This window comes from Actinia tenebrosa, unplaced genomic scaffold (assembly GCF_029948245.1).
Source record: "Actinia tenebrosa isolate PJP-AT-01 unplaced genomic scaffold, QUT_ActTen_1.0 PGA_scaffold8__29_contigs__length_14323225, whole genome shotgun sequence".
Taxonomy (NCBI): Eukaryota; Metazoa; Cnidaria; class Anthozoa; order Actiniaria; family Actiniidae; genus Actinia; species Actinia tenebrosa.
In genome coordinates, this window is record NW_028292585.1 from 4,728,524 (window position 1) to 4,754,565 (window position 26,042).

Sequence of the window (26,042 nt, forward strand, 5' to 3'; positions counted from 1 at the left end):
GCTAGTTATTCTATTTTTTAAGGAACCAATGTACCAGAGTTTAAAAAAGGTGAAAGTAGGAAAAAGAAATTGAATTCATCAAAAACTTAAGTTAAAAAGTATGCAATATAGAAAAAGCATTGAGATATGCACAACCTGTTCTCTTTTCCGTAGAGCAATCTGCCATTACCCTTCCATCCTCTAAATAATATATAGACCTCTTATGGATCCTATTTCAAACCTCTGGCCTGGAATTAAGATATTTCTTAGTTTGAGTTGAATCTAGCCTCCTCTGCAGGCATCTCATTGCTCTTTTCTCTCTTTTCCTATACTGGGCTTCCTGTGTTAGCTCAGAGTTGATTGAGCGGGACTTGTACCGAAGGGAGAGGGAGAGAGAGGAGACTCTTTTCTTTCCCTCCCCCTCTCCATCCAATTGTGCCCAAAATAAGGTTAAGAGTGACTATAAAAAGTTTCTATTCTCTACTAAAAACGCAAACTCATTTACAAGTACATTTTTATTTTGTAGCAAAAAAGGTATTCATGTACATCTTTCCAGGCATTAAAACACTAAAAATGCTAAAAACAGCTCATTTATACATTCTGGAAAATCATTCCTCTGGTAGACTACTTGCTGTTGCCCTAACTAGTGACATCACCTATGGTATCCTGCAAGCAAAGGTTCTACCTGTCCTTGGGATCAGGGTCCCAAGTCAATCACGGTCTCTTGTGTACAACAAGTTAAACACAGGATAGAGGGAAATAACTAACAAAAAGCTTTAATATCCCTGATCCCTCACTGACTTGGTACTATAGTCTCTTTTTTGGGTCATCTTTAAAGTAGTGCAGAATAAAAGAAAAAGAAAATCATACAATTTACTAAACCTAAGAAGGTCAAGAAATAACTAGGCTGATAACTAAGCTAATATGAAACCCCAACATAACACAGGATTTTGGGGCAGTCTTATTTAATGTCAATGTACAGAACACATTCTATTGTATGCTACTGATATATCCAGGCACACATATTCCATGCTAAACTTGGTGTCTTGTTTTATGAAGCACTAGGGGTGGAGGAGAATGCTAGTTTGACGGTAAAAATAGTCTTGGCAGCTGTAGAAACAAAAACACACCAACAATTACTTTTGATTAAGGCCTGATTTTAAATCATATTATTAACCTTCATAAGGTTCTGCTTCAGAGAAGAGGAATAGGATAGGAAATGAATGAGAATAAGCTTAGTAAAAGAAGGAAATAATAATAATAATAATAATTAACTTTGTTTATAGAGGATAACACTAATTGACAATAATTCAACTGATAAACTTGTGGTCCTCTGCTAACGTCTCTAGTTAATTAGGGACAGGACCGCCATTAACGTGATCATCCGAGCCACGTGAAGGTCTAACCATTTGCAGATGTAATTACAAAGGCAGCACCTTCTCCTCAGTTATTTTAAGACCCTGAGTGTTGGTCCGGCCGAGGCTTGAACCATGACCTCCTGCACAACAGACCAACGCTCTTACTAACTGAGCTAACCGGGTGGCGGTTTCTCACTTCAGAGAATGGGAATGGAATAGGATATGAATGGGAGAAATGGATGAAGGAGAGAAGTGGGAAGGAAATAGAAGAACATCAATTTTTTGTCTCCTTGTCCCTTTCCACTAACAGGGTAATGATAGTACATAATACTTTAAGTCCATCTAGTCATGATTAATGATATCAATTAAGTACTTACAAGGGTTTTTAACAACAAAATGGTTACAGGCTGCCATAGCCTCCATTGCTTGTTCTACTGTAGCCCACTCTATCAATCCTGACACACTTCTTGCTACAAAAATATATAATTTTTAATGTCAGACCATTTATATTCTCTCAAGAATAAGATTCTTTGTTCGAGTAGAATCCACATTTATGTGTCTTCTTGTGTGCAACTGTAAACAAAGATATAATACTCTAGGGAATGACAAATGGTCTAAAATGCACAAAACATTATGCTCAAGCACAACACGTAGTTATGGCTATGAAGAGAAGAGTAAGCCTCTGATTTTCCTTAAAAAACCTCTAAACCTCTGCTGTACAGTAATAATCTGTATGACACCAAGAGAACAAATAAAATATAAGATAAAAAAAGAGACTTACCATTTCCTGGTGGAGTAAAGATCTTGATGAAGCTTGGTGTTTTGCTTCCACTTTCAATACACATCTAATGAACAATAAGACATACTGACTCAATATTTGTATTTACTGGTCTTATAACTGTGGGTTTTTTTTGCTTACCTGTTCAAGTTTCTCCTTATCATAGTCCAAAGGAGCATTGAAGAAATGCAACACTTTAGTGGGTGAAAATATACCTTGTCTAAGTTAAGGAACCAATGACCTGTTTGCAAATTGGGCTACCCTGCTTAAATAAAGTTTACCTTACCTTACCTTATTATACAGGGACCGCAGTGGAAGTAGGGGGGAGGGAGAGAATGACAATTTGTTTTCTCTTAGCTTTAGTTCCAATATGAAAAAACTGATATCAGTCCCCACTTTAAAAAATGCTCCCCATTCCCTGGATTAGAGAGCTATAGCCCCCTAACTGCTTCCCAAATTTCTCTAAATGAATTTTCTGATCTCTGCCCCCAATTTTTACCCTACCCTAAAAGCCTACATACAAATCCCCTTTTCAAAAAGCAACCAGTAAGAATAAGGCAGTCCTGTGGAGTGCCTCAGATAACATATTGGGACCTCCAAGTTCACACTAATGGTCAAATGTAAAACACTGGATTTAAAAGTTATTATTTCATGATTATATAGAATATATTAGGTCACCTATTGGGTCCCCCTAGTGCACACTACTGGATAGATACAACAAAAATTCATACTAGTTTAGGATACGGTTCTTGCTACTTGCTGCAGCACTAGTAAATCGATGATTCTTGCAATGAACGTAGTTTTTGTATGATGGTGTGCCATCTGGTAGGTTAGGAATGTTGGTTGGTTCAACCAAAAAGCTCTGCTTGGAGAAACTATACCAAAAATATAGATCAACATATCTTCTGTTAGCAAAGTGTGAAGTTACAATCAAGACCATATTGGAAAAAGCTAAGTTTGTAAGCAAGGTTTGTTAATCCAAGATGCAATAACTATGGCAAGGCTAACCAACAGCTTGAACCCTGAAGCAAACTCTGTGCTGATCAAACTGAAGCCACTGCTCACTCACAGATCAAAACACTGAAACAACGTCTGGGTTGATCAGAGTCAGGAGCACAGCTAACTCACAGATAGAACCCTAAAACAAACTCTGGGATGTCAGTACATGGTGAACCTGGAAAAAAACCCTTGAAACATGGGAAACCTAACAAACTATGCTCATATGTGATTCCAATCCTTAGAATTAATTCGAGGAACTATTTCTGAAAAAAAACATGTCTATCCTGATGGCATATCGAAAGATTAGATATCACATTACTTACCCAAAATCTACTTTAGATCCAAAAAGATGAAGACCTGATAGGTTTTCAATGGCAGTTTCACATGCTACATGGTCATTCAGTTCTACCATGGCTGTTCCTGGTTTACCCAGCAAGAACTTTATCTACAAAACAAAATATCAACATATTAATATGGATGTCAGCAAACTGTCAAGGTTTTCATGCCATAAAAACATGCCACAGTCACAAATCCTGACGAATCTACAATTCTGCACACAAACATGCAACCTTTAGTTTTGCATTTCTTTCTTCATGTGTCGGCATCCTTTGATAATTTTCTTTTTCTTAGTGATTTTAAGACACTGGGTATTGGTCTGGCCAGGGCTCAAACCACAACCTCCCTCACAACAGATGAATGCTCTTACCAACTGAGCTATCTGGGCCACAGTTAGCTCAGCTGTATCTATGGAATTTGTGATGTCTTGCGTATGTTTCAGTTAGCTGAGCATCCAAGATAATTTTGAGGAGGGGGAGGGGAGTCACTTATCATCACTTACCTTCAGTATGTTTCCATAGCAACACAAAAGGTTAAAGAGTCTATCACAGTTCATTCTATCTTTATCAAGTCCATATACCATAATCACACACCCAGAAGACGGTGGTGGTCTATACATGCTAGGTTGTTGAACAGCAGGTCCTGGCGGCATACCATGACCATGACCATGACCATGACCTCCATACATTGGCTGGCCCTGGTGGAGGACTTAACAGACCTTGTTTTCGCTTAGTACCCAAACCTTTATTAATAAAATACAATAATATTTAATAAGTGAAAAGCACTACATTCCTAAGCAAGCTACTCGTGTAGAATGAATGGTTGCATGATGTACACTGGTATGATTGAAATGAAAATTACTGTATAATATAATGAATATTGACCACTTCATCTTTAGTTTAGCCATCACAGAACATAATGTCCTGCAGTGCCACGCCTTAATGCATAATTGAGTGTCTTAATACATGACACCATACAAACATGTTTGTATTGGCCATATTGAGAAATACCATCCCGATCTGGCTATAATTATAGATATAGTATAAGACTAAATTATAAGCCATGTTCAGTGCAACAATGTTTCTCTACTTTTTATTTCCATTTATTAATGACATGTTTGAAATAGTGCACTTTACTTGCTGTGAGAAGGTGCTTCTATTCGTAGGCCTCCAAACACTGATTACAAAACCTCTATGTTTTGTAATAGCACAAGTTTTTCTACAAGTAATAAGGAAATCCCAGCTCTTTCAAAGAAACAATCCTTCTTATTCCATTTAACTATATAACCTTTTTGACAAATGTAAATAGTCCATTCTCATCCCACACCCCTCACTGGAAAGGTCTCCCAAAGACATTAAAAAAAAGATGAATACAGCAAACTGAAGATACTGATATGTGCCCATAAAAAGATATTTTTCTCCATATTTCTGACATCTAAGTAAGTATGGTACAGTAAGACTGTGGTGTTACAAAGCTAAAGGCCTATTGTTATAGAGTCAGAGCTTTTAAATGGAGTTTGGAAATAAGAGGTTCTGCAGTGTTGTCTGTGGCTGTCTATCAAAGTGCACATGATTGTAAGGTTGTATCGATCCACTTCTCCAAGATAATCTGTTGTGTGTTCTGTGTACTCTTGTCTATGGAAGGAGCATAAATATACATACATAAGCTCACTGCTGACTTAAAAATGGAAATGTTGAGTGCAGTTAATATATCAATTCAAACAAAAATATCATAAATAGTAACTACTAGAATAATAAAAAAATCCATACCTCTCAATGGCCAGCCAGCCAACCAACCATCAGAGAAGATAGGTCATCACCTAACTATGACATGAAACTGGCTGGTATGTGAAGTTAGACCAAAACATGTAGTGCACCTTGTTGTATGCTTACACAAGATAAGGTTAGTAAACATCTTGCTTACATGGGAATTAGAATTTAACATGAACAAATAACAGGCTGCTCAAGTCAAATAACAAATCCTCTGGACATGAGTGCTGAAAAGATCCATTACTCCAGGAGAACTTCAAATGTTTTTGTTTTTTAAAATACCATGTAATGTTCGAGGTAAGAGAGACAAATTTAGCAATAATATCTCCACAGATGGTCTCTTTATCCAATGTTATCCTGGCCTATAGCAACTGACCAACTGAACAACCACTTGAGGATTCAAGATAAAGATTGTTCACATTCTTAATCACCTCTATAAAAGGTAAAGGAAGTCTCACTCAAGTCATTTTAGTCCTAATATTTAAAACCACACACTTTCCCAAAAATCCAAGTTGTTTTTATCACACATAAATATTAAAATTGATAACAAAGAATGGTATATGATGTAAGGTATATGACATATGGTATATTGCCAATATATTACATCATTATCATCTATCCCACCCCTTGCCAGTTAAATACCCCACTTCTGATGATGATGATAGCATTCTACAGGGCCCAAGTGTACGAAGGGTGGATAGCACTATCCCATGGATAAATCCTTATTCAGCTGATAAGCCGATGCTGTTATCTAATACATTTATCGACTGATTTATCCGACAGATCTAGCGCTATTCATCCTTTTTACAACCTGGCCCAGAAACATAAACCATCAAGTTTAGTTAAACTGTACTCCTGCAAATTGTATAACAAGACTCTAAATACTGCACTTCTTTAAATCAACAAAGATGATCAATATGTCCATCAAATGGTGGAATTTCTCCAAAACATATTTGCCTTAAAAAATAATTACAATCATTTGGGCATAAACTGGAAGGTTTTAAGAACTGCAACAAAAAGGATAACTGACTGTGGATCTTGATAGCTTTGGAATTCCAACATTTTTTTGGCTAGCAACTTATTTACTTGAATCAACTTCTAGTGAATTAACCAGGCTTATCAAACATTTCCTGGTAGAAATGCTGGATTTCTCAAATCCAGGTTTTCAAGGCAATATGAACCAAACCAAATCCAAAGTTCAAATCATTAAACATTGAAATAATCTTTTGGCTGCTCCGAGTCATGGTGACGCTGATTTTAAATGGATTGTATTTTAGTGGTTTAAGTTAAATTGAAGAGTCAGAAAAAGCAAGAGAACCCCAGAAAACCCTAGAATTATGGATAAGAGCCAACAAACTCTGGTCGTAACCTAACAAAGGTGGTTCAATACTCACCTGGTCCTTTATCTTGTGTATAGTCATATGTTTCTGAGTCATTCTTGTACACGTTCAGGTGTTGAGCCTAGACAATATCAGTTAAACAACAATGTTATAAATTTGAACCTGGATCACCATGATCAATACACTAACGTATGGGATAAAGTGTGTGATAAGTCATAATCATAATCAAGATATTAACATAATGTTTGTTTTAAGATATCCAGGTAATGAAAATACCACCACAACCCTACGCAAGTAAGGAAATACTTCTGGATATACCTACCCTTGCATTTTCAATCTTTAAAGTGTTGCAGCCAGTATAAATGTCTGCTCCATTAAGAGCATCCTTAGCAGCTTGAGCTGTTTCAACAGTATCATATCTAACATACAATTAAGGAATTGATAACATGTTCATTACTCTTATGCTTCTTTTAAAAGTATAATAGCAATTATTAAATGCTATGATTTAGCGTACAATACATGGGTAGAATCCCCAGTTGCGTCATGTAATGTGAGTAGAGTTGCTTGTTGGTTCTCTCGTGCTTTAAGGGTTGTTTATCAGTTTTCCTCCCTCTACAAAAATCAACATCTAAATTCTAATTTAGCCATGGATCATCGGTTTGTCTAGCTGATCATTTTTTAATCAGGATAAATTAATATGTTATTATAAAACAAGGGCCACAGATTTGTTAGCACAGGTTATTAAGTGCTACCCTTTTTTTTCCCCTAAATAGTGGATGAACTAAAAGGATACTCAACCATAGCCTGTAGACCACTCTTTCTGAAAATCACTATCCTTTGAACTGCACCTTGCTTGCTAAAGATAGTATATAGAATGTCCTGGTGGAATTGAATGAAATGTTTATTAGTTTATGACAGCAGGATATTGTATGGTGCAAGTACCTGGTAGCTTACCGTTGTTACTGGATATTGAGGGTTGATAATAGTGACAAGAAGAATCTTATTTGGTGGGCTGTTCTGGTTGGCGTGAACATTTCTGTAAGATGAAAAATAAATATATCTTTCCTTTCCTCTCCCATTTATTCCACTCTAAATTCCTTATCTCCATCCTTAACAGCGACTAAAGCTTAGGTAATGACTGGAATATTATGAAACAGTGCCTTGAAATTTGTTGACTCTTGGAAAAGTTTGCATAAGCAGCTCGTCCACAAAGTAAAACAGGATTCCCAGCCTAAAACAAAAAAATGGATCAATTACTGCAATCCAAAGTATAATACACAAAACTCAAAAACTCGTATTGCATATTATTATATGACCGTGAATCTTAGAGCCTGGACACTAGCAAATTCGAGCAATCTGATTGGATAGATCGCATCGCGGACTGGTCTAGATTCTCTGGTATTAACTGGTCCGATCGCATATTAATCTTACGGCGAAAACATTTTGTCCTTTTCAATGAAAAAAGTCATATAATAAAACTCTTATCAACCGAGCTTGGACGGTCTGTACAGGAAAATCTTGACCTCGGTCGGGTACAGACCTCGCTGCACTGAGTCTGTACATTCCGACCTCAGTCAAGATTATCCCGTACAGACCTCATGCTCGGTTAATAAGATCTAAGAATAATTGTCAGGATTTTGACAAGTTTGCAAAAGCTATATATGTTTATGCATAACTTAATTCAACAATGGCAAAAATTAACTGTGTTATAATTTGCATTAAATTACCTGTGCTTGTCGAACTAGTTCAGAAGAACATTCAATATCCTAGAAAATATAACAGGGAAAGAAAATCATAACTGATCTGATCTGTATGCAAAATAATAGAAGCTGGTATCAAGGCACGCCGGCGTATGTCTTTACGAAGTTGATCTCCAATAGTTGGCTTCAATTATTTCATTCATACCTTCTAATTACTACCATGCTCAAGTTTAACTTTATTTTCACGTCGTTATTCAAGCCATTTGGATGAGTGATGTTATATTTAATATCATAAAGAAATGCTCTCATAAGATCAACGTATCCTAGCTACATAAGATACAGCTGATTCTGACATGCTCACCTCAAACTCAACCAAAGCTTGTCTTATCTTGGGCATCATCGTAATACAACTAAATAAAAAATACTAGAATAAGTATTAGTGACATTAACATTGAGTTCATATGTATAACACTTACGCTATCTTTCCAAAAGGGCTGAGACATTGTAGTATATCTTGTTCTCTTGCTTCATCAGCGACGCCTCGTATGTGAACCACCCGCGATGGCTCCGCATAATGCCGATCCTGACCACCTTGGAACCCAGGTGACCTCTCTCCAGCATTACCATAGCCTGATGCATCCACTCTTGCTCTTTTATAAGGGTTATCTTCGTATTCATTGCCCTGGAAACCTTTCATTTCTTCAAACCCGTGCTTTTCCGCCATCTTTTATTCTTCGCTTCCCTAAACTGAATCTGTGCTCTTGAGCCTGCCATAAGCTTTTTACAGCGGTCCACTAACTTTCGGAAGCGTTTCGACAAAATTTTCGGAATAGCTTCGCTATCCGAACAAAAGCCGATTCAGCTTTCGTGTTGGTGTTGGTCAGACGACGCGCGGTAAATTTTGAAAATCAAACGTTCTATTTTTTTCGGCCATTTTGTTTCAAAATTTCTCTCAATTTTCGGCTTATTTTCGCCAAAAACAAACTGATGTTTGCGTAACATTTATGAAAGATGAATGTTAACGCAGATTTGAGTAACGGTAGTGAGTGGGAGCTGAGTAAAGAGAACGTACAGCCATTGAAAAGAGGACGAAAAGTTGCTAATCTGACCGCTGCTTTGGGCTCCAGTTCTAACGACTACCAGTCAAAGATTCACAGAGAAAAACAGTAAGTTGAGGGCAAAAAACTTGATTGATTACTATATCATATTCCTTATATAATCTTGTATGATTCTAGAGCATTTGAAGCTGATATCAGAACGTATGAAGGTGATGATCCACTGGAAGTTTGGCACAGGTACTGTAGGAAACATGGCTGCCTTTTATAAAGTTTCTATCTCTAACCTAAGAAAACCTATAATCTTTTCTTTTCCTTCGTAAAGGTACTTCTTATGGCTATGTGAAAACTTCCCAAAGGGAGGTAAAGACCAGATAACTCTATTGGAAAAATGTATTACTGTGTTCAAAGATGAAGAACAATATAAAAACGACCAAAGATATTTAGAAATCTGGATGCGATATGTAAGTAGATGCTACGCGATCAGTAGGTAGATGTACATGTGATGCTGTAGAAGATCTATCATTATTAACACTAGCACTAGGGTGGGAGGATCATGGCTGGGAAGCTAAGAAAATGGGAGAAATCCCAGTGACAGATGAGAAAAACATTAAACAAACATTTGCTAGCAATATAGCTATTTTAACATTAAACATTTCCATTTGGGCACTAATTCAAAGGTCTACCCAAAGCCTCTAGACAACCCAAAAATTTGCTGGATAACCCTTCTAAATATTATTTTTATGATTATACTGACCCTTTTACTGATGCTAGTCTTCTGTCAGATAACAAAATACTAGTAGCTAGACTTAGCTTCACCAGACAGAATAAAAAAATAGTGTCATTTTTTTTCAGGCTGATCTTTCCTCAGATCCAATGGACGTATATGAATACATGCACAGCCAAAGTGTCTGTAGCCAGCTTGGAAATTTCTATAAAGCCTGGGCTTGTGCTCTTGAGGAATTAGGAAATATGAAGAAAGCTGATGAAGTATACTGTCTTGGTATATCCAACAACGCACAGCCACTGGAAGTACTACAGCGGCAACACAGGTATTCTGTATGAGTAATGTAGCTTATGATGGTTGAGCGATAATCCCTTTAAATGTTAGTACATGTAAACCCTGAAATGACATCTGGGCTTATCTAAGTCAGGACATGGCTAGCTCACAGATAGAATTGGAATTTAGCATGTTAGATCTTGGCGAGAGAGGAAAACTAGAGAGCCTAGAGAAAACCTTTGAATCAAGGGAGAGACTTAATAAAATCTACTTGCATGTGATACTGGGGTTATAAATAGAATCTGATGCTAGAGCATAGCCTAACGATCTGTTAATTAATCATAGGGCATTTGAAAGGCGTCTTGCAGAGAATGTGACCAGAGATACTGTACAGAACTTTAACAATGAAAATGAAACACAGAGAACGGCACTAGGAGGTCTAAAGAGCCATGGAAAGAAAGGCACAGTAGGAGTGAAGAGGACTGGAAATGCCACTCTATGTAAGATCACTGTCTATCTTTTTGAAGATAATCTCCCTCAGGATCAATTATCATCCCTGTGGCCTCATAACTTTAGCAGATTAGGGCATCTTCTTTTGTTGTGAAAATTTGCCCCATGCCTACCCAGGATTTCCTTTAAAATTATAACAACCTTAAGAAACTCTGGTTTTGAAGCTTGAATATTAATGTGTATGAATTTGTTTTCGTTATCAGTAACCTCTGAACTGAAAATCCCTGAAACCCATGTCTAGTCCAGGTTTCTGACATTGATGTCAAGAATAAGATATATTGTTCATCCTTGAAACCTTTTTCATTTAGCCAATAAAGTTGGTGGTCTTGGCTATTCCAAAATGTCTGGTAATTCCAACAGTGCTGGTTTCACAGTGTTCTGTGAAGATGACAACATGTCTGGAATGAGCAGTCTTCCTCACCCTACAGGCGAGTGGCAGGTCCCTCCTACTAAACCTATCACTACTAAAGAGAACACTCAAAAACCAGGCAAATGGACTGAATCTAAGGTAATCAAATTATTATCATAGTAAGGCCTTTCATGAACAATAATTTCAAGCAGCCATAATTTGTTCCATTTTTCTTGAAGTTCCTAACATCTTTATATCATTTCTCTTTTCATACTGTAGCTTCCTCAGAAACATCAAAGATCCATTCCAGTTGATAATGTTGGTACAAAACCGTCTTTTTCTGTTCACATTGATGATGAAATACTTAACAATCCACCATGCACTCCTCAACATGGACATGTCGTGATGGACAAGGTGCTTAGCTCCAGAAAACCTGAAAAAGATTCTACCAGTGAGCTACTGAAAAATTTTGCCAAGGTGTGAATATACCTAACAGTACAAGTACTGTAGTTGGGCCACTTAGACAGTTAGACAAGAGAGCCAATTAAAATGTGCAATGAAAACAGTGCATTCCAACTTTGGGTATTAAAGCCAATCAGAAACCTAGACTGCATGAGAATTGTAATAATTTATTTATTTGACCCTGATGTTGCATGTAAACAACTAGAAGCACAGGTGGCATAGCATGAGGGCCACAGGTTTGTTAGTCACCGGGTCTTTTTAGATGGCCATCATCATTTATCATGGGAATGAAAAATATCTTTGGCAGCTATTGTTTTCTGATGGTTTCTGATTGGCTCGACAATCAATGCAAAGCTTTTTCATTCTACAATTTTTTTTACTGTCTATGTTGCCCAGGTTATAGTAGTTGCACTGTAATAATGACTAACCAAAGATTGCTTGTTTGTAATAATCTATTGCACAGACTCTTGTCATCCTTTTCTATTTGTCAGTTTACAAGCCAAAAACAAGTGAACATTCCTGATATTGTGTATTTTTAAATCAGGGAGCCTATATTGACACAATTCTCTCACTGTAGGGAGATAATGAAGATAAAAAGTTCAAGGTGATGTACTGTAAAGACAAGATCTACACTGGAGCCAGAGAATTCTCATTTGAACAGCTCCGAGCAGCTCGTATGTTGTCCCGTCTTGCTGGAAGACCCTGGTCAATTCTGTACCCCGCACAAGAAAACCAGGATGAAAGAAAGTACAAAGTTATGTATCCTAAAAATGAAGTGTACACATTTGATGAAGAACGGCCTCTTGATGAAGTCCTATTAAAACGATACTTCAAATATAAAAAAGCAAGGCAAGAAAGGGTTCAAAGCAGAGGTGCTACGACACAACAGGTTGGTTGCTATGGTTACTTGGTATCTTACACTTTGTAAACAAAAAGACGGCTAAACTGCTTATTCTTAGACAGAAAACTTGTTTATCTTTCTCCAGAATTTAATTTTCCATAATTCATTTTATAACATTCTTGGGTTTAGGTTCGTACGAATGCCATGATTGACAGTGACACAAATATGCCTGATGAGAATGTTGAACCAATGGACTGCCAAGATATAAAACCAACACCAGCTCTTAATGTTCCTACTGGATCAGGGTTCCAAGTGTATGATGAAGAAACTGGAAATCTTGCTGGTAATGGTCAGGTTGCATCAAGGTTCCAAGTGTACAATGAAGAAACTGGACGTCCTGCTGGTAATGGTCAAATGACATCAGGGTTTCAAGTGTACAATGAAGAAACTGGACGTCCTGCTGGTAATGGTCAAATGACATCAGGGTTTCAAGTGTACAATGAAGAAACTGGACGTCCTGCTGGTAATTGTCAAATGACATCAGGGTTTCAAGTGTACAATGAAGAAGCTGCAAATGTTGCTGGTAATAGTCATGTTGCATCAGGGTTTCAAGTGTATGAAGAAACTGAAAATCATGCTTGTAATGGTCAAATGACATCAGGATTTCAAGTGTATGATGAAAAAGCCAGAAATCTAGCTGGTAATAATCAAGTTAAATCTGGTTTCCAAGTATATAATGACCAAGAAAACAATAGGTAAAATAGACTCTCATTCCTCTATCTATTCATCCATTACTTCTTTCTTCCGTTCTTTAATCTACCTAACCTGCTCATTCATTTATTCAATTCATTCAGATACTTAATTGTTGATCTTTATACATTTTTTCACAGTGAAAATCACACTGCAAGAAGAGGGCTGTCATTCACTGATGCCAGCGCAGAAGGTAAAGTAAACCATACCATAGAATAGCATGGACGAATCACAGACAAAGAGAGGTTGCTATATTCTCAGACCAATATCTTTTAAAAGTTAGAGTGCTGTCAACTCTATTTAAAAGTGACACTCTCAGGACTTGGTGTCCATAATAGAGTGTCTGGGACTGCAAGGATTAATTATTACAGTCATTTTTTGTCAGTATTTTTTGCCAGGGATTTTGCTTCTATCCTATTTTGCTCCTGCAAGGGGAGAGTTGACTGTACTTGTTGTTTGCAATCATTGAATGCTGTCTTATTTCACCTTTTCAGGCCAGTTGGTTTTAAAAGATAAAATCTACAACAATGAGTTTCCAAATACAATTGCCGACAATGCCATGCCTACTGCTGATAGCACATCTTCCTGCCTTCCATCCTGTATCCAAAGGATTGCAGGTACGACAAACATTAAAAGAACGGGCAGTACCTCATGAGGAACCATGCAGTACAGCAGTCAGTACCAGTTGCCAAGGCAACAGAATGCCTGTCACCATGACAACAGAGATGCAACAACAGCACACTTCCATGACACCTACTAGCAATATTTTTAGTGCCCTGAATCAACAATCGGCATTTCACCCAGTTACACCTGGAAATAAGAGTGTGGTTGATCGCTTCGGTAGTCATACTCCGGGTTCTGTGGATAAATACTATCCATCGCCTACTGTAAACACCAGAGCCGCACAAGAAGCAGTATTAGCAATGTTTAACAATCCACTGGGTGTGGATAGTAATGATGACCTACCATGGATGAACAGACAACAGATAGCTGCACCTGACAAAGATTTTGAAGCAGCTTTCTGTAATGATAACAGGACTGAGAACTTAGGAGCAGGGCTTTTTGGAATGCAAGGTAAGTTGGTGTGTTACACAGCTTTAAATGTTTCATTTTTCTATTGATTTGGCTTCTGTCAATCAAACATAAGCAGTCTACAATTTGTCAATTTCTGATTGATGGATGCAAAAAACTGAGTAGACCACAGATTGTGGTCTTGGAATCATAGACAAATTTCTGGTGTGTTTTGTTCTGCAGTAGCCAGCTTTACTCCGTACGTTGATTCAGAACCTGATAAACAAGGTCATGGAGATAAAATAGAAATCTATGATGAAAACCAAGAAAACCGGTATGTACTCCAGTTTGTTTATTTCTTTTTACTCATTCTTTATTTCATATTGCATGTATAGCAGTTTTTCTCCAGTCTTAATTTATAAAGATTGTTTTTCATTTAATCCATGGTGTTTGACCCTCAGGCCGCCTAGTGATTATGTCCAAGAAAAATCAAAGCGGCCCGTGTTCGGTGTTCTGCAGCCTTCTGTTGGGATCCCTGTGTGCCCTATAGAGGAAGGAAAAGATGAAGACATGGATGATGAAGATGTTGAAAACCTGCCACCACAGGCTGACCAATACAACAAAACACTACGAGATGTTACTGAAGATGCTAATGCCTTCATGGTGACATCTAGTTTCAAGATGGCCGCTCACATGGCATCGACGCCTTTCTCTCAAGGTTTAGAACCACCTTCATTCTCAGTGAGCACGATAAACCCCCAATTAGAAATAGACTTTGCTTCTGCACATGTTACAGAGGAATACATCGCTAACACATTCAGTTGCACACCAAATAAGGTCTTGAGTCCAATATTTGAAAGAAGCGATGAAGACACCAGGTCAACAACTGGCTCTTCATCGTCTACTGTCTCTGGTCGAGGTAGTGTATCACATCACATGCCTCCTACTGCCAGCCAATTAACTTATATTTCCAAAGACCAAACACATAACCATGGTAACCATTCTATAGTAAGGCAAGCTAATAACAAAGATGGCACAACCGACTTGAATCCGTTCAGTGATGAGGTGGTACAAGCATTGCTACTTCGTGTCGTACCTTCTGTCTCGTCATATGATGGATATTACAGTTCTCAAAAATACCAGATTCCCAAGATAGCTCCAAATCTCGCTGTCAACCTAGGTACGCAAGGTTATATTAGATGTAATGTATGTGTTATTCAGGAGAGTAGAAAACAGTGCATCAGCACACTGCATGACATCAACACTCCAGTCATCAAGCACTGTGGTCATATTTATTCGTAACACTTTAACTCATTGTCTAACTAGAGGATTTAATGAGCTAAGATTTGTTCTTGAATTTGTACCTCAGGTGATGATGATCTCTATCAAGTAGAGCGGTGTATAGGAACTGGTGCTTTCTCCAAAGTCTTCTGTGCAGTCAAACTAAATGCTCATTTATCTTCTGATGATTTCAGTGACGAAAATGAAGTGACGCTCAAGGCAAGTTATAACTCTAAACTACTACACTATCATATACAGAAAATACAGCATATCAGTATGGAAATTTCATCATACTTACATCCAGTATTCTTTACAACAGGTACAGAAAGACCCCTAATGACTGGGAATTCTACAGTGTGTCATCAGCTGCACACAAGAATCAATCAGATGGAATATGCAAGAAATATGGTATACTTATTAGTCATGCTTGTATCTGTTACTCTTTTCTCCTCATTCTCCTTCATATTGCCATTTGCTATCATCTTCCCTTTCTTTTTTCCCTTGTTTTATTATCATTATCTCTATCTCCTTTCCTCTTGTTTTCAATATCTTCTTTTCCCTTATTCTTGTTGTTATTTTCCTCCTTTTACTCAATTCATTCTTCACCACTTCATCTTCTGTTGTGTTCAACAGCATGCATTATTCATGAACCCCAGTGATATATACAACTATATTGATGGTTCAGTATTGGTGGACCGGTATGACCGTGCTGTAACCCTTCTGGTAAGAACCTTCACCTTATATAGTGTTCCTTCATGGGATGGTTTGTTTGTTGTTCGTTTGTATACTATAAGACAAGACAGGGCATCGCTTCAAGTCCACCTCTATTTGCACCCTCTGTAGACCAAATTCGACCTGAGCACGTGTTCAGTGCGCGCGCAATGCTTTTCTTTTATTGTACGTTTTACGCTTTAAATAATCATAAAGTTGCTGAGAAAATTAGGCTGTGTTCTGGTGTGTCATAGGAAAACAAAACCTTATCACAAAGTTCTGAAATTGTTTCAGGACGTGGCCAACAAGTACAAGACGTCAGGAAAGACCATTGATGAAAGAGTAGCTGTTCTCTTTGCCATTAGTCTATTGCGCATGCTTATAACGATGCATCGCTGTAATATTATACATGGGGACTTTAAACCAGACAACATTTCGTTCTGGATAGGTGAATATTAATATATTTGATATATAATCCTAGACCACATCCAGCCATTCATGGTTCTGCTCACCATAGTTACAGTTGCTAAAAATTGATTATAGAGGCTTTGCAACATCACGTGATGGCAGCCATGACAGGAAGCAGGAACAATAGAGCATTTTTTTCCTGAGAAAGTGAATTCTTTCTCATGCAAATCATCTTAGACCAGATTAATTTGTTCCTGCCTCCTGTCATGGCTGCCATCACGTGATGGTGCATAGCCTCTATTCTATTTTTACTGTCCTTTGAAAATAAAAGAATATGCCTCATAATCCTTGTAGTATCTTTTAAAACAGATAATGTGTAGTTGTTTGTGAGACAAGATTTTAATTCGCCACAAACAACTACACAGTATCTGACGAATCTGAAGAAAAAGGCAGTGCGGGCTTTGCTGGTCGTCCAATCATAATGCTGGGACACGGCAACCCAAGGAACATGCGCAATGTCTTTTTTTTTCAGACATAATTTTCTTCTTCTTCTTCTTCTTCTTTTTTTTTTCGCACATTACGCAATCAATAAACCCTAAAATTCCCTAAACACAGCTCGTCACTAGTCTCAGAACTCTGTAGAAACGGATGAAGCAATTTTTCACCGTGCTGTTTATCTTCATTGAATCGTTGTAGCGAGTCATTCAAAGATGGTATGGACCTCAAGTTGATTGACTTTGGTCGTAGTATTGACCTTCAGTTATTCCCGCCTGGGACGTCATTCAACGTCAACTGCTATACCGATGGATTCCAGTGTATTGAGATGAAGACCCAAAAACCTTGGACTACACAGGTAACCCAATCGTTGATAAATCGATTTGAAAGTTAAGATTGTTCACTGTAATTTTCTCAACAACTTGTGTCGCAATGCTTGAAAATGTAGCGTCGCAAGTTGCCGAGGTGAGTTGTTACACTGCAACGCGATCTCGGCAACTTGCAACATCTTTCGGCTTCTCCGGAAAAAAAAGAGAAATCTGCACATGCGCTCTTGAAAAATATGCCTTAAAATTGTGAGAAATGTTGTTGGGGGGGAGGGTCATAAACTGGGCAATGGCGTTACTGCAATGCTTTACGAAAAGTAGAACCGAGTTTTACTTCGTGCAACGCCACGCGCAACATAAAAATTCCGAGACAACCCCTGTTACACTGTGCATTGGTCAGTGAAGATTGTATAGTGTAACAGCACGTGCATCTATGTGCTTGATGATAGGTGGACACGTATGGTCTACTAGGAACATTGTACTGTCTGATCCATGGAGAATACATGAAGGAACACCAAACAGATGGTAGATGGAAACAGAACAAGAGTTTCAAACGGTGAGAAGACGTTATGACCGTCATTCGTGTGCTGTATGCCCTGAATTGATGACTCTTTAAAACTCCTCGAATCCAGGAGTTGCTTGTTTTGTTATTCTGATTTCTGCTTGTTTTCCGATCTCTGAAGTTAGGCTAAGCCCGCATACACTGGAGTTTAAGAATCGTCAATAGAACAATTAAAAGCTTTTTCCTTTAAACATATAGCCACCAAGGAAGGATAGATTTATTTCCTAAAAATCCGTTTAAACCATCAAAAGTTCGCCGTCCGATACGAAGCGCATTGCTTTACGGAAACCGTGGAATAGTCATAATAGAACCTGCAACTTAAATTATAGTTTACCAATAATTACATGTTTTAATTCCAATATTTTTTCTTCCAAAACAGCCACTGGAATACGAAGCTATGGATAAAACTTTTTGATTCTTTCCTCAATATGTCTGGTCAAAATGACATGCTATCCCTGACTGAACAGTTACTGGTAGATTTTGAAAATCTGTTGGTGGAACTCAAGGACATCCAACGAGCAAGAAAGGAACACGATATACTGATGCACTCAAGAAGCTAAGACCCGTATGTAGGGCCAAGATCCCGTCCCCATAACACCAAACATTTTTTTATATATTCTGCGTTAATTTTTAGTTAATTCTGCCTAAACAAACGACGCAAATCTCAACGTGGGATAAGAAAAGTGAAAAATATTAATGCGTTCCTTCAGAGAAACGATTGGAACTTCGCAATATTCCTCATTTGTTTTGCCTCTTAAACTTTATCGACAATTCGGCCCATTTTATTCACTATTAGCTGCTCGATGTTCAAGTTGTTTTCAATCAAGTGTACGGCACTGTATACGATGAGAATCAAGTCTCTGGTTTCACAATATCAACGACATAAATGCTTTACCTTATAATGGCTATTATTCGTTTAAAAATGAATAAACGAGCAAGATTTGTAATCATGAACTAAAATAATGTGTGTTCTTTTGGCAAGTTTGATTGGTTTATTTATTGATGAATAACGACTACCTAGATACAAGTTTATGGTTCTTCAGCTGGTGGTTCTTTCAATAGCGCTCTGTTTTAGTGCAAGTCACGTGGAAGCGTAATTAAAGACAGGATGTACGTCAATCAGGCTGACAGTGAAGAACGTGTCACTCACTCTGATATCCGACACTGATGATCCTGTGTAAAGAAAAGAAAATAGTGACAGATGAGAATGACAATCTGGTCAGAAACACATCCAATACGCGCATTGGTTTCTGGGCACCAACTATAGATCCGCAACCAAAATTTGCGCGCAGTGGTTCGTGGGCGACCAACGATAGGTGCGCAACCAAAATTTGCGCGCAGTGGTTTCTGGGTCATTAAAGAAAGATGCGCACCTCATACGCGCAGTGGTTCTTTGGACACCAATGACAAACAACCAAAATACCCGCGCAGTGGTCTCTGGGACATCGACAACGGATGCGCAACGAAAAACGCCGTTTAGTGATTTCTAGTAAAGCAGTGAGAGATGTGCAGTAGAGTTTAAATCAACGTCCAAGGTGTTGAAAAGCGAGTCGGGCCAAATACTTCGTACTTTTCCCTATTCACCTTCACTAATGAATGATTGGTTCCAGATGTACTTTTGGTGATAGGGATTCGTGATATGTGTAGAAGTACCAGGTCTCTATGAATGGAACAAACTTCATTGTGACTCTTCGTTTTCAATGTTTCATATGTAAACTTGATAACAGTTTTCTCACCTTGAAATAAGACAGATCAAGAACACCAGAGCAACAGTTATACGATAGGCTGGAACCCATTACTCGAGGGCCACTAGTTTGTCAGTTTTTAACTCTAAAGCGTTTTTACCCTCTGTAAATAAAGTTATCATTATCAGTATTACTTTTTATAAATAAGTGAAAAAGTAAAACAGCACTAAAAAGAATGTAAGTTTATGCAATTACCTTTAGTGACGTCATAATTAGCGCTAAATGAGACTCGCGCTAAGCTTCTTGGGATATTGCTATGTAGCCTCGCTGTCCAGCGGTCATATTCTACGTACAATTTTTTTCTCCGTAATTTTATCGTTTTCTTCATGTTTTTGTTTGAAATCTTGCTCTTATTTTGTGCTAGCTTGAGAAAAGAGGCGTCCTTTCATTTTTTTCCCGCTAAAGTAACTTTCGCTGGGGGAAAGGCTAATTTTGTTTCCTTGCAAGTCTTTTACTTTATTTTATTAATATTTTCTTCGTCTTATCATTTTTATTTTTGGCTTAAACAAGCGAGTTTTTCCCGCGAACTTCCATAATAAAATTGGTAAATCACCCGCGTTGTTGAAAAGAACAGGTCATTCCACGGCACTGGTCTGCCAGTCTACAATGAAAGCTTATTTACAGACCAATTAATCAAAGTTCGTGATGAACAGTCAGTTCTGACTTCCTTATTGTTTTACAACATGGTTGAGCAAGCAAGTTAATGGTACAAGCAAACTGCGCGTCATTGCACAAATATGTTCCCCGATGATCAGCCGTCATTTTCTCATTTATCGTGCTGTATTGATCATTATCCCGCTTAACGTATCCCAGTAAAAAAAATAACGAAAAACACTTTTTTATTTGAAAACAAGGTAAGAAAATAGCTATTTAGATTAATTATTTTATCTTTTTCTCATTTTTTGCATTCAATATAGAATTTCATTTTGAATTGAAAAACTGTTGTCAAATTAGCAAAATATCTCCCGAAAATATTCGCGATAATTTCTGATGATTTTACTGTAAACCTAGTAGTTGCAAATCCCCTCTAATTTAAAGTGAAAAACACAAACGATGGCTGTGGGAAGTTATATCCCTCCATATTAGTCACCCGTAGGATGTTTGTTTCTTTTTGTAGACACTAGTTTACCTGTATCAATTTAACTTGAAATATGGTTCCATAAATTAGATTCTTAGCCTTATCGAACTGGCTTTGATCAGTCGATTACTTTTAAAAATTGATTTAAAATTTTTTCATAGAATTTTCAGTTTAGTTTATTAATCTGGTTTTTTTCCAGAATACAATAATTATATTATTTTTTCAATTTTTTTTTTTTTTTTAAATTTTTATTCAAGGATATTTCTCACTTGAGTGATCAATCGAACAAGCTGCTCACAGAGAGAGAATTCATCCAGTTATCGGGTGTGACTGAAGAACAGAAAATAAGTACATTGATATTGACTCCACTGAAAACGTATGGGACCACTCCGAACACCGGTTGCAAAGACTGACGAATGTGGTAGAATGCCGTGGTATAATATAGATAATGCATGGGATCAAATAACTGCAGTGCATCTCAATTCTGTACTCTTGAATTAGGGTATTTACTTTGCTACGAATTTATGTACGTTGCCTACTTGTAGCTCGATTTTTCTCCTACATCAAGTAAAGGCACTTGGATCTATGCTGCAAGATTAATGGGAAATATTATCTAGAAAGTGCTATCCTTTGAATCGATGTGCTTTGGCGTTGACCAACACAACACCTACGAGCAAAACGACTATCCTTATCGTATGGCTCGTCGGGTCTCTAACACGAGAGGGGGTAGAATTCTATTGATACTGATCATCGTAGCTGTAGATATCCTCACATCTAATGTCTTCCTCCACACAAGTTCTAAATTGTTTCGTCTTTTCTCGTCGTTTACGAAACGCTCCATAGAAATGGGTTACATAAGCAAAGACATCGATAAACAAACCAGGACAAACTTGATCATCTTGTCTCATTCAAGGTCAGGTTCATCATTCCTTGGCCAGATATTCAACCATCATCCTGACGTGTTCTACATGTACGAACCATTTTACATCATGAAAGTCACTACTCTTGATCAGTCTAATTTCTACGAATCGAGCGCGCTTCGACTCCTCGACGACATCCTGAATTGCAACTTTAAGAACCAAGAAGAATATATGGGTTTCTTGAATCATTTACCTCACCATCGATACTCCAGTAGGTCTTTAACTGTTCCGTTTTGCGCCCCAAATCAAACAGATACCAAATTTGGAAAAACCGTGCGATATTTTTGTAAGCCGTTAGATCCTTGGGAGACAAGCAGGGTGTGTTCCACTCATAAACATCGAGTGATAAAATTGCTGACTCATCGCATTCCTAATTTTAAAGTCAATTTTTTCAAACCTTTGATGAAATCAGAGGTGAATGTTAAGATATTACAGCTGGTGCGTGACCCAAGGGCTATCGTAGCCTCGATGGAGAGAGTAGGATGGATTCAATCCTACACTCAATTCAACTCAAAGCAGACTTTCATACGAACCTCTTTTCATGATTTCGAACAACGAGTAAAAAGGTTTTGTTTCTCGTTGCTTGATACCATAAAATTTATTCTGGAAGCAGAAAGAAAACTTCTTGGAAGATATAAACTTGTGCGGTATGAAGATCTTGTTCAGCAAATCACGACAAAGACTGATGACGTCATGAAGTTTGCTCAGTTTCGTAGCTCAGATGACGTCACTCGATGGCTTCAGCGAAGCACACATGCTGAAAACACAGCAGTAAGAGAAAAGAACTATGATTATTCTACTGAAAGAGTGAATATCTCGCATCTCGCAGACTCCTGGCGAAGAACGCTTAATAGACAACAGATTGTTGTGGTGGAAAAATACTGCAAACCTGTTATGACCATGTTACGATATCCAGTGGTATTCACTGATCATGTGCAGAAGGGATTCAAACCTTGAGAACATGGTTCCAGTGTTCATGGAAGTGGAAAACTGCAGAAAAGACCCTAATAGGATACATTGAAGTATAAATAAATAATACACCTAATTTTACAAGGTTATAACAGATAAAGTACAGTTCTAGTGATGTTTCCCATCTGACCCTCAATAATTACTGTTCAATTTGAAAGTTGATTGTTGCTAGTGAGGAAAAACTGACAACCCAGAAAAAAACCCTCAAAGCACATGGAGAGAACATACCACACCAATCCCAGCAGGATTCTAAACTGGGTCGCACTGATGAAGAGGTAATGCTTTAGCAGTACACACTACCTCAAGGCACCATCTGCAAGATTTGAACAATGAAATGCATCATGGGAATATAAAAATGATGCACAATAAAGATGGTGCATTGTTGTCTGGCTTCAGTTCAACTATGGTACACGTATATAAAGCTTGCTGATGCCTTGTACTCAAACTAGCCCACAATGCACCATGTTTACTATCTCAGATCAAGATTCAATCACATGACCTCAATCCTCAACCTTTCCCTAGAGTTGTCTTTATTTCTGTTACAGCACAATAGTCAAAAGTATGAGCACTGATAATCTATTTGCATATTTTCTTCTCAGCCATTATTCAATCACATAATTTGCACGGGGCTGTCAACTCTCCCGGATAAACCGGGAGTCTCCAGATTTTGGACCGTGTCTCCCAGTCTCCAGATTAGAGTTTCAAATCTCCTGGATAATCCCCGAAGCTGACCATTTCTTGTCTTGTGAGACTAGACTTTCACAACCATAAAATTCCAATTATTTCATGTCGTTTGTGTTATTTTACATCGCTAACAAAATCAAAACAGTCCTCATAAAGCTCTCTTGCAAGCAGGCCATTGTAATATAAGCGATAATCTGATTGGTCAGAAATAAACCAATCACATCAAATGTTAGAAAGCAAAAGATGTCTTTTTGCACGCTTTTTGACTGCGCTGTGACGTCATGTCCCTTCCCTATCAATTCTCTAGATTTGAATATCTCGGGGGGGTTGACAGCCCTGTTGCAGTAGTCTCATATTTCTGATCTAACAGGACAAAAGTATGTGAATACATTAAAAGTGGTGATAATTTTGAACCTCACACATTATTCCTGATTATTCATTTCTCATGCAGTTAAATACACAACAATTGCATTACTTTTATACACTTTTTTGAGAAATTAATTTTTACTTTTAAACAATCCTTTTTGATAAATAAAAGTTCTTGTTACATCAAGTTGTGTTACTAACCACATAAAATCTTTAAGACATTGAATTATATCTCATCATAGGTCAATGCCTAATGTACAGTTCACCCTTTAGTAGGGTTTCACCTCTAAATTACAAATGTATACCAATCTGTAGTGAGTTTTTCTGGCCACATTCCTTGCACTGCAGAGGCAAATGAGCCATCTGAGCTGTGATTAGCTATGACGCAGATATATAACAGTTTCTCTATTAACTATTTTTCCTTTTTTCCTGAATCTTGAAGGGCTGTCACACCTAGGCCAACCATTATAGACCCCACCACACAGCTTTGTGCAATAACTCTTAGTCTCATCAAGTAGCGACTAGTGCTCATGGGTCCTCTGTGCCTATAAGCTATTGCACCCCACACGCATGCCCCAACCAGCCCAACTATTCCTGTATAGAGACAACATTCAAAAATCTAAATCAGTAAAATATCATACTAAATACTACTAAATACTGCTTCATACTGTTTCCGACACAGCTCACACTAGTTTTTAACTAGTTATCTCTTCTTACTACTAAATACTGCTTCATTAGAAACACCGAGACGCAGCTCACACTAGTTTTTAACTAGTTATCTCTTCTTACAATTAAATACTGCTAACTACAATAAAATTAATACATACGTCTGAAAAATAATATTAATAGATATTTGAAAATATAAATAAGATTGATCAAGAATAATTACTCTATTAGTTATATTAATACTAGAGTGCAAACAATTAATCCGTGAAATACTAATTACTAAATAGTACAAAATAGTGCTAATTAAACAATAGAAAACAATGGAATTTGCATGAAATTGTGCTATTTAGTATTACTAAAGCTTCACGGTTATATCGTTTGCACTCTAGTGCATCATGATTGCATTTTTGGACGTAAAAGTCGTGTCATCCCGCACGTGTGAAGGTGAAGTTCTCGAGAATACGGAATAAACAAAAAAAAAATCTTAAATACAATTCAGAAAAAACTGGAAACCTAGAAAGGTTTAAACCATCAAAAATGATTAATATTTTGCGAATAAAAGTGTCAATAAAGCTTTGGTTTCCAAATTTTACATAATATTTATATTTCGAAATATTGAAAGCGTTCGATGGTTTTAAATGATCTTTACATTTTCCAAATTGTTTAATTCATGTTTGACATTCAAGTTCTAGCATAAAATTCGCTTTTTTCTCAAAAATATCAGTCTAAAACTACGAGAGTCTGTCAAGAATTTTTTTTTAGTTTTTCACCGTAGTGTTAACCTTGCGAAATACCGGCGAACCAAGAAGTATTTCTTACCGATTGGAATAAACGGTTGATCTCTACTTTTCCTCATCATTTTCTCTGTCGGAGATTCTTTTTCTTCCAAGGTTTGCCATTGTGAGCTCAGTTGATGGCTATCTTTACTGGGAGCCATATTACCGGTATTTTTCTCGTGTCTTTTTTCTCTTCTCGAGTTCAAAGTTTTCGACTGTATAGATGAGTAGGAATGGGAACGAGTTTCAATATTTATAAATAGGTACAGTGACGTCATAAATGGGAAGTTGTAAGAAGAAACATGTCAGAAGTCATGTACGTTAGTCTTACCCACAATGACTCATCAAATTCTTGAAAAGCAAGCTATTCATTCATCAGAGTTCCCGTCTACTTTATGATTTTTTTTCCTTTTTAATAAGGAAATAAAGCATGGAAAAAGACACAGGAAGCCCATAGTGTAAAAGTATCTTTTTGATATAATACAGTCATACACTTATTTCAATAACGTTAGTCACCAGAAAAGCTACAAAGCTGAGACCAACAAGGATTATGGGTAGATATATTTTACATGTCACAGTAAGCGCTTGATAACTGTTGATAGACTTGAGATCTTCTACCAGTTACGAGTTCACCTCCTCTGAGCATCCTCAACTGCTGCAGTTTGTGTCAAGAAATATTTCCCATGATTCTCAGCGATCACAGCTTTCTAGGTTTTTGGTGACTAACTTTATTGAAATAAGTATATATCCCGACTAAGATTAAATACTTCAAATTTCCTTGAATTTGAAATCATTCTTTAAGTGTACAAGTGGCTATT

General features: G+C 37.4%; 4 protein-coding genes and 1 long non-coding RNA gene across 5 annotated transcripts; 2 read left to right on the forward strand and 3 right to left on the reverse strand.

Moving 5' to 3' along the window:
- Positions 1 to 479: 479 nt before the first annotated feature.
- Positions 480 to 9,006, reverse strand: LOC116303810 (heterogeneous nuclear ribonucleoprotein L). The gene is given in 16 exon segments (XM_089041006.1): positions 480 to 1,089; positions 1,715 to 1,807; positions 2,119 to 2,182; positions 2,257 to 2,330; positions 2,860 to 2,990; positions 3,438 to 3,559; positions 3,953 to 4,148; positions 4,150 to 4,178; positions 6,594 to 6,680; positions 6,882 to 6,978; positions 7,353 to 7,438; positions 7,514 to 7,595; positions 7,720 to 7,790; positions 8,287 to 8,325; positions 8,621 to 8,669; positions 8,736 to 9,006. Coding segments are annotated over 16 exon segments (1,527 nt in total). The 5' UTR covers positions 8,984 to 9,006; the 3' UTR covers positions 480 to 1,030.
- Positions 9,007 to 9,160: 154 nt separating this feature from the next.
- LOC116303805 (uncharacterized) lies at positions 9,161 to 19,012 on the forward strand. The gene is given in 20 exon segments (XM_089024006.1): positions 9,161 to 9,425; positions 9,495 to 9,554; positions 9,640 to 9,778; positions 10,170 to 10,366; positions 10,660 to 10,814; positions 11,133 to 11,332; positions 11,453 to 11,650; positions 12,213 to 12,524; positions 12,666 to 13,231; positions 13,367 to 13,419; positions 13,721 to 13,843; positions 13,845 to 14,300; positions 14,481 to 14,571; positions 14,699 to 15,417; positions 15,607 to 15,926; positions 16,152 to 16,241; positions 16,524 to 16,666; positions 17,334 to 17,490; positions 17,908 to 18,014; positions 18,400 to 19,012. Coding segments are annotated over 20 exon segments (4,422 nt in total). The 5' UTR covers positions 9,161 to 9,270; the 3' UTR covers positions 18,581 to 19,012.
- An 89-nt stretch (positions 19,013 to 19,101) lies between these two features.
- On the reverse strand, positions 19,102 to 19,861 carry LOC148905012 (uncharacterized). Its single transcript, XR_016121871.1, has 3 exons — positions 19,757 to 19,861; positions 19,605 to 19,680; positions 19,102 to 19,193 (listed from the first exon to the last, which is right to left on the reverse strand). It is a non-coding gene; the product is annotated as an uncharacterized LOC148905012 (long non-coding RNA).
- Positions 19,862 to 21,117: 1,256 nt separating this feature from the next.
- On the forward strand, positions 21,118 to 23,517 carry LOC116303806 (carbohydrate sulfotransferase 1). The gene has a single exon (XM_031713409.2). It carries the CDS (start codon positions 21,482 to 21,484, stop codon positions 22,718 to 22,720), a length of 1,239 nt encoding a protein of 412 aa, XP_031569269.2. The 5' UTR covers positions 21,118 to 21,481; the 3' UTR covers positions 22,721 to 23,517.
- LOC116303808 (HIG1 domain family member 1C) lies at positions 23,242 to 25,462 on the reverse strand. Its single transcript, XM_031713411.2, has 2 exons — positions 25,268 to 25,462; positions 23,242 to 24,376 (listed from the first exon to the last, which is right to left on the reverse strand). The coding sequence occupies exons 1-2, from the start codon at positions 25,383 to 25,385 to the stop codon at positions 24,195 to 24,197; spliced, it is 300 nt and encodes a 99-aa protein (XP_031569271.1). The 5' UTR covers positions 25,386 to 25,462; the 3' UTR covers positions 23,242 to 24,194.
- Between the last annotated feature and the right edge of the window lie 580 nt (positions 25,463 to 26,042).

Coding starts and splice junctions, on each gene's coding strand:
- LOC116303806 (XM_031713409.2), top strand. CDS start 21,482: ATGTGCTTTGGCGTTGACCAACACAACACCTACGAGCAAAACGACTAT.
- LOC116303808 (XM_031713411.2), bottom strand. CDS start 25,385: ATGGCTCCCAGTAAAGATAGCCATCAACTGAGCTCACAATGGCAAACC. Junction 24,377..25,267: donor TCAACCGTTTATTCCAATCG/GTAAGAAATACT, acceptor GTCTCTATACAG/GAATAGTTGGGCTGGTTGGG.